General features: G+C 54.0%; 1 protein-coding gene across 1 annotated transcript in view; it reads left to right on the top strand.

Annotated features, from left to right (window-relative positions):
* The window catches only part of LOC103211621 (sialic acid-binding Ig-like lectin 10), a 14,479-nt gene extending 3,393 nt beyond the window's left edge, over positions 1-11,086 (top strand). The window contains 10 exon segments of the mRNA XM_042783236.1: positions 8-404; positions 485-765; positions 997-1,050; positions 1,171-1,428; positions 1,563-1,610; positions 1,717-1,974; positions 2,054-2,338; positions 2,570-2,660; positions 2,745-2,856; positions 10,775-11,086. Coding sequence (XP_042639170.1) covers positions 8-404; positions 485-765; positions 997-1,050; positions 1,171-1,428; positions 1,563-1,610; positions 1,717-1,974; positions 2,054-2,338; positions 2,570-2,660; positions 2,745-2,856; positions 10,775-11,086 — 2,096 coding nt within the window.
* Positions 11,087-12,450: the final 1,364 nt, after the last annotated feature.

Genomic DNA, 12,450 nt, shown 5'->3' with positions numbered 1-12,450 from the left:
CCCGCAGGGCCCCAGCCTAGGGACCAGCGCTTCCAGCTGGAGGTGCAGAGCTCGGTGGCGGTGCCGGAGGGGCTCTGCGCCCACGTGCCCTGCTCCGTCTCCTACCCCCCGGATGGCTGGGCCGACGCGGACCCCGCGCTGGGCTACTGGTTCCGGGAAGGCGCAGCCAGGGACGCCGCCCCCAGGCCTCCAGTGGCCACCAACGACCCACACCGAGAGGTCGCCAAGGAGACCCGGGGCCGATTCCAGCTCCTCGGCGACCCCCGGACCGGGGGCTGCTCCCTGGTGATCAGAGACGTTCGGAGGGCGGACGCGGGCACCTACTTCTTTCGGGTGGAGCGAGGCTCCTACGTGAGATTTAATTACATCGATTCCAAGCTCTCCCTGGAAGTGACAGGTACGGCGCGCGGCCGGGCTGGGGAGGGACTGTGGGGCCAGGCCACGACTCGGCGGCTCCAACGCCCCTCGCCCCCCCAGACCGGAGGCAGGTCCCTGATGTCTACATGCCCGAGGCCCTGGAGCCCGGCCGCCCGGCCACGCTGCTCTGTGTGTTCCACTGGGCCTTCGAGGGCTGTCCGGCCCCCACGTTCTCCTGGAGGGGGGCGGCCGCCGACGGCCGAGCAGCCGGGCCGCGAACCTCCCACGTCTTGTCTGAGCTCACCTTCACGCCGAGGGCCCAGGACCACGGCACCGAGCTCACCTGTCGCGTGGACTTCTCCGGAACCCGCGTCAGCGCAGAGAGGACCGTCCGACTGAATGTGGCCCGTGAGTCTGGGGGCAGGACTCTGCAGTGTGGGGACAGGCCAAGGGGGTGCGAAGTCGCCGTGGCAACCAGCAGCCCCAGCTCTCCCAGCCCAGGGGCAGAGACCGCCCAGGAAGCTGGCTTGGCCCTGGGACGTGCCTGGGATGGATCTGTGGTGTGCTGTCCCTGGTCCTCCCGGGGACACTGTCTCCCGCGGTGCTCCCTCTGACGGGGCTCACTATCTCTTGTTGCAGACGCCCCTAAGGACCTGGTCATCAACGTTTCCTGGGCCAAGACATCAGATCCTGGTGTGTGCGGGGGGACGCGATTTGAGTGGGGCAGAGCCAGTCCATTTGAGGGAACAAAAAGGTTTCGGAGATGAGCCAGGAAAGTGACCCTAACCTGCAGCCCCCCCACTCTCTCTCCAGCGCCCCAGGGAAACAACTCATGTCTGCAAGTCTGGAGAGGCCAGTTCCTGCGGCTGTCCTGTGAGGCCGACGGCCAGCCCCCGGCCACGCTGGGCTGGGTCCTGAACGACAGGGTGCTCGCCAGGTCCCCGCCCTCGGGGTCCAGAACCCTGGAACTGGAGCTGCCTCGGGTGGGGCCCGGGGACGGAGGGCGCTACACCTGCCGCGCAGAGAACAGGCTGGGCTCCCTGCAGGCCTGGCTGGACCTCTCTGTGCAGTGTGAGTGCGGGTCCCAGAGCTGGAGGGGCAGCGGCCGCAGGGGTCCTCTCTGCGGCTCGGCAGCCCCGGGAGGGCCCCCTCTGCCCCCAGGGGAGCCCCTGCCACCTTGAGCCAGGCCTCTGCCTCTGTTTCAGACCCTCCAGAGAACCTGCGAGTGACCGTGTCCCAAGCAAACAGGACAGGTACGGAGAGAGAGGACCACACTGTGGGCCTGGTGTCAGGAACGTGGGCGTGAAGTAGAGTCCCCGGGCCTCCAGGTCCATCTTGCTTCTCCCCACCCCCCAGCAGTCCTGGAAAACTTCGAGAGCGGCATGTCCGTCTCAGTCCTGGAAGGGGAGTCCCTGCGCCTCGTCTGTGTCGCCGACAGCAACCCCCTGGCGGCGCTGAGCTGGGCCCGGGGCAGGCCCGCCCTGAGCCCCTCGCAGCCCTCGGGTCCCGGGGTCCTGGAGTTGCCTCGGGTTCAGAAGGACGACGAAGGGGAGTTCACCTGCCGAGCTCAGAACTCGCTGGGCTCCGCGAGCATCTCCGTGCGCCTCGTTGTGTTCTGTGAGTGGAGGGCCAGGGGGCGGGCCTTGGGCCCTGGGGGCGGGGCCTCCGCTGAGCCCGCCCCTCCCCTCCCCCACAGACCCACCGCAGCTGCGCGGCCCCGCCTGCTCCTGGGAGGGCGTGGGTCTGCGCTGCGGCTGCTCCGCCCGAGCCTGGCCCGCCCCCTCCGTGCGCTGGCGGGTCGGGGACGAGCTGCTGGAGACGAACAGCAGCAACGCCTCGGTCACGGTCACCTCCAGCTCGGCCGGGCCCTGGGCCAACAGCTCCCTGCGCCTCCGCGCGGGGCTCAGCCCCGGGCGCGCACTCCTCTGCGAGGCCCAGAATGGCCACGGGGCGCATAGTGCCACCGTCCTGCTGGTGCCAGGTCGGGGTCTGCGGGGCGGCCGGGCTGCGTGGGGGAGGGTGTGGCATGGGGCTGGATCCGGGTGGTGTGGCGGGAGGAGGCCTGCCACCAGGGTGCAGCAAGGTTTCTGAGCAGAGGGCAGCAGCGTTGGATGGGGGGCGGGGTGCAGGCACGGGAGCCGGAAGCCTAGAGGTCAAAGGGCAGAGGGCCCTGGAGGCTCCCAACAGCTCATCCGACCCTGTCATTGTGCAGATGCGGGCGCAGTTTCAACAGCCTTCTCCAAGGGGTCATTTCTCGGACTTGGCATAGCCACCCTCCTTTTCCTGTGCGTCACACTCATCCTGTGAGTTAGGGGCAGCGGCGATGGGTGTGGGGGCCGGGACGGGGGAAGGGGAGCGTTCACAGCGAGGTGGCTTCGTCCCTTCAGCATCAAGACCCTGAGGAAGAAGTGGGCCGGGGCGGCGGCGGTGCGGCCCCGCGCCTCCAGGGGCAGCTCAGTCTGCGATTACGTCAACGTGGACCCCAACGCGGCTCCCCAGGTGAGTGGCTGGGCTCCTCGCCGCTCCTCCCCCTTCTCTGACTGGCAAACGCGCCTCCCCGTCGGGCCCCACGCTCTGGCTTGGAGACTTCATTGCGTGGTTCCGACCCTGCCGTTGCGAGACCTCCCCTTGTCCCTACGTCTCCTGGGACGCTTGGTTAGAGGAGCAGGGTGCTCGCACATTTTTCAATACGTAGCCGCCATTCCCTTGTTCAGGGAGGCCTGGTCCTGGTCTAGTTAAGCGCTCGGTAGACAGCTCCAACGGGAGAAAGAGGTTAGCAGTCGGCCTCCATAAAGATTACACATTGCCACTGAGTCTGCTGCAGCTCATAGCGCCCCTAGAGGACGGGGTGGAACTGCACCACAGGGTCTCCAAGGCTGTCAGTCTTCACAGAAGCAAAGCCCAAACCACACCCACTGCCTGGAGTCTATTCTGACTCACAGCGCCCCTAGAGGACAGAGTGGAACTGCCCACAGGGTCTCCAAGGCTGTCAATCTTCACAGAGCAAAGCCCAAACCACACCCACAGTTGTCAAGTCAATTCTGACTCACAGAGCCCCCAGAGGACACAGCAGACCCGCCCCACAGGGTCTCCAACTCTGTCATCTTTAGGAAGCCAACTGCCTCTCGGTTAGCAGTTGAGCACTTCACCACGTCCGAGGAAGCCCTCTGTCCTCTAGGGTTGCTAAGACTTGGAAGCAACTCACCAGGAACAGGTTTGGATTTTGGTATTCCATTATTCACCCTCACCGATGATATTACCAATAACGATGAATTAATTATTAATAATAATGAGCTTAATTGTTAATGGTACTGTGAGCCAGTATGTCGCCAAAGGCGCCCAGGTGGTAAAGTGGATAAGCCATTGGCGGCATGAAGCCACCAGCCGCTGGCAGGAAAGGGATGTGGCAGTTTGCTTCTGTAGAGATGACAGCCTTGGACAGATGTATGCACACCCCCACGTTCATCGCAGTGCTGTCTACAGTAGCAGAGAGATGAAAACAACCAAGTGCCCATGAACAGATGCACAGATAACCAAACTGTGGTACATGCACACACAGGAATACTACGCAACACTAAAGAATAATGACAAATCCACCAATCACTTCATCGTGTGGATGAACTTGGAGAACGTTATGCTGAGTGAAATAAGTCAGTCACAAAACGACCAGTACTGTATGAGGCCATTATTGTAAGAAGTCACACAGGGAGGGAAATTTTCTTTGTTGGTTACCAGGGATGGGAGGGGTCGGGAGAGAAAACAGATGGAGAATTGAGAGACAGTTTCAATATGGGTGAAAGGATTTTCAAAAAAAATTTAAATAAGATTAGGGGAAAAAATAAAAGGATTACAGCTCTAGAAACCCTATGGGGGAGTTCCACTCTGTCCCACAGGGTCACTGTGAGTTGGAATGGACTCAATGGCAGTGGGTTTGGTTTGGCTGGTTTTTAGTATATTAAGAGGGAGTTCTGGTGGTATACTGGGAACTCTGGTAGTGTAGTGCCTAAGGCATTTGACTGCTAACCAGAAGGCTGGCGGTTCAAACCCACCAGCCACTCCTCAGAAGGAAGGTTGGGTAATCTACTTCCATAGAGATACTGCCTCGGAAACCCAAGGAGGGGGTCGCTATGAGTCAAGTCAAGTCAACGGCAGTGACTTTGGTTTGGGCTTTGCTTCCAGTGGGTGTGGTTTGGGCTTTGCTCCCATAGAGACTGACAGCCTCGGAGACCCTGTGGTGCAGTTCCACTCTGTCCTCTAGGGGCGCTGTGGGTCAGAATCCCCTCCAGGCACTGGGTTTGGTTTGGGCTTTGCTTCTGTGAAGGTAGGAGCTCTGGTTGCGGGTAGTGCCTAAGGCATTTGACTGCTAACCAGAAGGCTGGTGGTTCAAACCCACCAGCCACTCCTTCCACTCCTCGGAAGGAAGGTTGGGCAATCTACTTCCGTAGTGATACTGCCTCAGAAACCCAAGGAGGGGTCTCTATGAGTCGATTAAGAGCTCTGAAGTCGGCCTGCCTGAGTTCAAATCCTGCTTTCATTGCTGTGTGTTCGTGAAGAGTCACCTAACTTCTCTGGCCCTCAATTCCTTTTCCTTTCTTTTTTTTTTTTTTCCTAATCCTTCAATATCTTTAACTGTAAATGGGGGCTCAGAGCAGTGCCTACCCCTTGGGGTTGTTCTCAGCATGATGTTTGCTCTGTTGTCCCTGTAAAGCATTTAGGACAGTGCCTGGCACCTAGGAAGTGTTTGGCTACGAATGAGGAGACAACATGCCTATGTTGATAGCTCCACAAGGCCAACTGCCGGCCTCTCAGACTCACACCCAGCCGTCTGTGTGGGTGTCTAATAAACTCATTGCCCTTGAGTTGGTTAGGACTCAGCGGCCCACGAAACAGTACAACTTCCCCCAGAGAGTTTTCAACGCCATAATCTTTAGGGAAGCAGATCGCCAGTCTTCTCCTGAGAAGCTGCTGGTGGGTTCGAAGCACTGACGTGTCTGTTGGCAGCTGCATACTGTGCCATCAGGGCTTGTCGGGGTGTCAGATAGGCAAGACTTGTTGCTCGGTGCCACTGAGCTGGTTCTAGCTCACAGCGACCCAGCGCACAGCAGGTGGAAACGCCGCCCGCGATGCAGCAGCCCCACAATCACTGCTGTGTCTCAGCCCGTCATTGCAGCCACCGTGTCGCCCCATCTCGTTGAGGGTCTCCCTCCTGTTTGCTGACCCTCTACTTCATCAGGCATGTTCTCCTCCAGGGACTGGTCCTTCCTGATAACATGCCCAAAGTATGTGACTTCTAAGGAGCCTTCTGGCCCTACTTCTTCCTAGACAGATTTGTTTGTTCTTCCGGCAGTCCATGGGTTATTCAATATTTTTCACACAGACCATATTTCAAACGCATCAATTCTTCAGTCTTCCCAGTTAACTGTCCAGCTTTCGCATGTGTATGAGAAGACTGAAAATAGCATGGCTTGGGTCAGGGGCACCTTAGTCCTCAAAGTGACATCTTTGCTTTTTAACACTTGAAGGATGTCTTTTGCAGCAGATTTGCCCAATGCAATATGTCATTTGATTTCTTTCTTTTTGAAAAAACTGATTTTGGTGGAAGTTTACAGAGCTAAGTGGTTTTCCAGTCAACAGTCCGTATCCATTCTGTTTTTATGACAGTCACTGCAATGCCCCCCAAACACCATTCTTCCACTTCCTCCCCACCCCCACTCCTTCCCTTCATCCTTCCCTTCATCCTTCCTTTTTATTCCCTTCCTGGCTGTTGCTGTCCTGGCTGCTGCTTCCATGCATGTTGACTGTGGATCCAGGTAAAATTAAATCCCTGGCAACACCCATCTTTTCTCCATTTATCATGACGTTGCTTAGTGGTCCAGTTGGGGGAATTTTTGCTTCCTTTCTGCCAAGGTGTAGTCCATACTGAAGGCTGTAGTCTTTCAACTTCCTCAGCCAGTGCTTCAAGTCATCTTCCCTTTCAGCGAGCAAGATTGTGTCACCTGCGTATTGCAGGTTGTTAACGAGACTTCCTCCAGTTCTGATACCATGTTCTTCTTCATAAGAGTCCAGCTTCTTGGATTGTTTGCTCAGCATACAGATTGAATAAGTGTGGGGAAAGGATGCAACCCTCATGCACACCTTTCCTGAGTTTAAACCACGTAGTGTCCCCTTGTTCTGTTTGAATGACTGATTGCCTATGTACAGGTTCCACATGAGCACAATGAAGTGTTATGGAATTCCCATTCTTCGCAATGTTATCCATATTTTGTTATGACTCACATGGTTGAATGCCTTTGCATAGTCGATAAAACACAGGGAAACATCTTTCTGGTGTTGCTTTCAGCAAAGTGACATCAGCAGTGATGGCCTCATTCCACACCTTCTTCTGAATCTGGATCCAATTTCCAGCATTCCCTGTCTGTGTATCACTGCAGTTCTTTTTGAAGTATTTTCAGCAAAATTTACTTGAGTGTGATGTTAATGATACTGCTCGATAATTCCCACATTCTCTTGGATCATACTTGTTTGGACCGGGCCCGAAGATGGATGCCTTCCATTCGGTCGGCCCGGAAGCCCTCTTTCCTGTTTCCTGGCATAGATGAGTGAGTGTGCCCCACGTTGCAGTCATTTGTTGAAACATCTCAATGGATAGTCCATCAGTTCCTGAAGCCTTCAATGCCTTCAGTGCAGCTTTGACTTCTGCCTTGATACCATCGATTCTTGATCATATGCCACCTGCTGGAATGACTGGCCGTCAACCAGTTCTCTGCCACACTGACTGTGTATCCCTTCCATCTTCTTTTGATGCTTCCTGCATTGTTCAATATTTTGCCTTCAGTATTGCAACTTGAGGCGTGAATGTTTTTTCTTCAGTTCTTTCAGCTTGAGAAATGCTGAGCGTGTTCTTCCCTTTTGGTTTTCGAACTCCAGGTCTTTGCACATTTCATTAGAATACTTCACTGTGTCTGCTCGAGCTGCCCTTTGGGGTCTTCTGTTCAACTCGTTTACCTCATCATTTCTTCATTTCCCTTTAGCTCCTCTCCATTCAAGACCAAGTTCCAGAGTTTCTTCTGACATCCATGACAGTCTGTTCTTTCTTTCCTGTCTTTTTAATGACCTTTTGCTTTCTCTCTCTCTCTCTCTTTTTTTTTTTTTTTTCTTCTTCCCCCCTTTTTTTTTTTTTTTTTTTTTTTTGGTGCTGTTATTGGATAGTCTAAAGGAGAACACATAACCACCCTCTAGGACTTATTTTTAATAGAGTGATATCATTAAGTTAATGCAACAAATTCCCTTTCATGGAATTGTTAATACTTTATACTATAAAGAAGATGGCCAAAGAACACCTTTAAGAAACATAAAACTAAACAGTAACTGGAGGGATTCTTACTCAGTTGGGTGGCTATTTTATGGCACAGGGATACCTTGGCAATATTGGGGGTTCAGTTCCAGACCACCACAATGAAATGAGTATTGCGATACAAGGAGTTACACGATTTTTTGGTGTCGTTGTACATATCAAACTTATGTTTTACATTATATTGTGGTCTATCAATTGTGTAATAACATTATGAAAAAGTTTGAAATATTGTGAGAATCCCACAGGAGATGAAGTGAGCTTATGTTGTTGGGAAAATGGTGGCACAGATGTGCTTGACACAGGGTTGCCACAAACCTTCAATTTGTTTAAAAAAAAAAAAACACAGTATTTTTGAAGCACCAAAAATTAACTGTAATAAAACGAGGTGTGCCTGTATGTAACATACGCATTTTGCTCATATGTCCTTAATTGGTAGACTTCTTTCCTTTTGACTTTCTTCACGTATGGATGTTGATGTCATCCCACAACTTACCTGGTCTTTGTCCATTAGTGTTCAGTGGATCAAATCTGTTCTTGAGACGGTCTCTAAATTCAGATGGGGCATTCTCGAGGTTGTACCTTAGCTCTCATGGACTTGCTTTACTTTTCCTCAGCTTCCACTTGAACTTGCAGTTGGCGGTCTGTTGCTCAGTCATTCCCTGGCCTTGTTCCTTGTCCTGGCTCATGATATCGAGCTTGTCCATCATCTCTTTCCACAGATGTTGGTTTGATTCCTGTGTATTCCATCTGTGGAGGCCCATGTGTGTAGTCGCTGTTTAGGTTGTTGAAAAATGCATATCCAGGGAATAGGTTCCTGGGTCTTGCAAAATTCTATCAAGCAACCTCCAGCATTGTTTCTGTCACCAAGGCTGTGTTTTCTACCTGCCGATCCTCCTTTGTTTCTGTTTGTTGCATTCCAATCACCAGCAATTCTCAGTGCATCTGGGCTGCATGCTTGCTCAATTTCAGGCTGCAGAAGTTGGTAATATGTTCCGTTTCTTCAGCTTTGGCATTAGTGGTTGGTGCGTACGTTTGTATAATAGTCATGTTAACTCAAACTTATCCCGTCCAAAGCCAAGCCTAGGACTAACTTCACTTCTTACACTTCCCCCTCTATACTCCCATCTTAGCAAATGCCACCAACAGCTGTGCAGCAGTTCAAGCCTAAAGGCTTAGGGTCATCTTTCACTCCTCTCTGTCACCCCACAGCCAATCCATCCGCAAATCCCATTAGCTCTACCTTCCAATATATCTGACTGCAAACCACCTCTCCCCCTTCCTCCTGCCTCCCCTGTCCACGCACCAACATCTTCACTTGTGCACACGGTTACCTTCGATACGGCCTGCCTGCTGCCACTCTTGCCCCCCGACTCTGTTCCCTGTTCATCACATCATTGTAAAACACAAGCAGGTACTCCACACCATGGAGTTCCACACAGCAGAAATGGAACAAGTTACTGATACATGCAACAAATCAGATGGACCTCAAGGGCAAAAAAGAAGTGAAAAAAGCCAATACCAAAGGGCACATACTGTATGAGTCCATTTATATGACATTCGTGACATGACAGAGTATGGAGGGACCGGGAGTGGCACTGTCAGGGGCACTGTGAGGGGCACTGTGGGGGGCACCACGGGGGGCACTGTGAGGAGCACTGTGAGGGGCACTGTGGGGGACAGGAGCCCCTGGGCAGCGCATGTGGCTAGGCTTTTGTAAGAAGCCCGAGGAGTAATGCAGACCCAGTCTTCCTTCAGGGGGACAAGACTAGGATCAGTCCAACGCTGACCCCCATCAGGTTAGAGGTCACACCTGCCTCCTCTCTCCAACTTTTTTTTTTTTAACTAATTCTGACACCTGTGCTCAACCACTAGCAAGGTTGGTGGTTCAGAGGCCTAGTGACCTGCTTTTGAAAGGCCACATCCTTGAAAACGGTATGGAGCAGGTCTGCTCTGACACATAGGGCATCGTCATGGGTCAGAACCCACACTCTGCGGCAACTGACAACATAAGTAGGAGAGTCTGTATCTGCTTGTGATGGAGTTTGAGGAATCCCCCATGTGATGAAGTGCATACACACACACCCCGACCACACCGACCACACACACACCGGCCACACATGTACCCCGACCACACACACAACCCAACCACACACGTTTCCCGACCACACCGACCACTAACACACACCGAGCACACACACACCCTGACCACACACTCTCCCGCGGTCACTGTCCTGGCTTTGATCATGTACCACAATCACATGAGATGTTCCCACTGGGCAAGGGCACACAGAACCTCTCTGCTATTTTTGCAACTTCCTGTGAATCTATAATGTTCTCAAAATATAAAGTTAAAGGAAAAAAAAAAAAAAAAGGCGGCCTGTCACTCTCCTGCTCTAAAGCTCCAGTCACTCTCCGTCATGCTTAGAACAAAGGCCGAGCTGTGCCCGGAGGCTCTAGGGCCTTCCGTGGTCTGGCTCCCGAGGACCCTCCAACCTCACCTCCAGCCGTCCTGCCCCCTGCGCTTTGCATGTTGTTCCCTTCCCAGGGGACAATCCTTCCCCAGACGTGGCACCATTCCCTCCCTCATTTCATCCATCCTTTCTGCTTACGCAGGCCCCGGGTGGTAGAAAGGGCTAAACGCTTTATTACTGGCCGAAAGGTTGGCGCTTCGAACCTACCCAGGGGCGACCTGCTTGCGGGAGGTCCCAGCCTTGGAAACCCCGTGGAGTGCAGTTGTACCACAGACACACACACACACACACGCGCGCGCGTGCGCGCGCGGGGTCGCCACGACGGCTCTGCTCAAGTAGCGTCCCCTCAGCTGCCTCCTCCCCGCCCGCCCCTCGCAGTCACCCACCCACCTGCCCCTGCACGGCCCTGCGCCCCTTCAGTACTAGGCTTGACTGCTCTTGTTTGTCACAGACTGAAAGCCAGCTCAGTGGGGACAGGGCCTTTGTTCTTACCCCTTGCTCCGTCCTCAGCTCCTAAAACAGTGCCTGGCACGTAGTAGGGGCTCAGCCGTCGGTGAAATGAGTGAGTGACGGACAGCTGGTCTTCCCTTAGGCTCAGACTCGGAAGGGCACGCCCGGCCGCGCTTCCCAGCCTCCCGCCTCAGGGACTCATCCCGCGGAACCGAAGAACCGTGGTCTCGCGAGATCCAAACCGTGCGCTCCCGGCCCAGGGCCAGGGAGTAACCCGGACGAGGTCTGCTACGCTGACGTCAATTTCCTGGGGCTCCGGCCGTGGGAGACCCACAAGCCCCAGGCCGCCCACACCGAGTATGCAGAGATCAAGTTCCACTGAGGGTCCGCTGGACTTTGGGACCGGGGTCCAGGCCCCCAGAGGGAAGGGAGAAACAACGGCCTCTTGGTGTGAATCCTCCGAGGATGGGTCATCGCTTCCCAGAGTCCAGCATTTGGAACAGCCTGGTGTGGCCGCCCGGAGTGGCCTTTCTCGGAAAACACCGAAGAGCGTTCCACGGAAATACCCAGGCGCGTCCTAGCCGACGGCCTCATGGACCCCCAGGTGGGAGGGCCTTTAAAGACTATTGAAGCAGGAGCCCGCAAACTAGGCCCACGGTCCTATCTGGCCCACCCCCTGCCTCTTTCTGTACCGTCCATGAGCTAAGGATGTTTTCTTTTCTTTTTTACATTTGAGAGGGTGGAGGGAGGAAACCAACAGTAGGGAAATCGTCCACGACACAGAACCTTAATGTGAGATTTTCCTACCCCGGCCCCATAAATAAAGTTTTATTGGAACACAGCCACGCTGCTTTGTTTGTGTATTGCCTGTGGCTGCCTTGGGTCCCTGGGGGGTGCAAACCGTTTGCTCTCAAACACTAACCAGAAAGTTGGCGGTTGGCACTCTCCAGCGCAGGGCGCGCGCAATGCTTGGTGAGCTGCTTCTGTAGAGGCCACGGCCTATTAAACGCTGTGGAGCGCGGGTCTGCTCTGTGACACGCGGGGTCACCACGGGTCACAATTAACTCAGTGGCAGCAGGTTTTATTTATTATGAGGGTTTTATTTTTATTTTTTTCTTTAGCTGCGTTCACGCTACAGTGGCAGAGTTGAGGCCCTGCCCTCCATAGCCTGAAGTATTTACTACCGGTCCTTTACAGAGAAAAATTTATTGAGCCTTGGTGGAAAAGAAATGAAACCGCTTATTTTTACAAAAGAGGAAACACAAGCAGAGGTCCAAAAAGCTCCAGAATCGCCAACGCAAAACCACCAGGTAAGTGACGAGAAGGGAAGTTCCAAGATAAGGCCCTGCAGACGCAGGAGACCACAGGCGGGGCCTCAAGCTCTCTCAGACTTGGCAGGCTACGCTGGACTCAGACCCGTATAAACCTACCACCAAATCCACTGCGTGGAGTCCCTTCTGACTCACAGGGCCCCTAGAGGACAGAGTGGAACTGCCCACAAGGTCTCCAAGGCTGTCAATCTTCATAGAAGCAAAGCCCAAACCACACCCACTGCCGTGGAGTCTATTCCGACTCATAGCGTCCCTAGAGGACAGAGTGGAACTGCCCCAGGGGCTTTCCAAGGCTGTCAGTCTCTACGGAAGCAGACTGCCTCATGTTTCTCCCGCAGAGTCACTGGAAGGTTCGTACCATCAACCTTTTGGTTAGCAGCCAAGTGCTTGACCATTGCACCATGAGGGCTCCTTCCCAAGGGTGTGTGGGAGAGCTAAATAAATGAGGGGATGGAAAGGGTTTCAAAATTGAGTGAAGAACGAATCT

The sequence above is a fragment of the Orycteropus afer genome, unplaced genomic scaffold, assembly GCF_000298275.1.
Source record: "Orycteropus afer afer isolate SDZICR_OR568_19922 unplaced genomic scaffold, OryAfe1.0 scaffold00765, whole genome shotgun sequence".
Classification (NCBI taxonomy): Eukaryota; Metazoa; Chordata; class Mammalia; order Tubulidentata; family Orycteropodidae; genus Orycteropus; species Orycteropus afer.
Note: the sequence above shows the minus strand (reverse complement) of the source record. Positions and strands in the feature narration are given on the sequence as shown.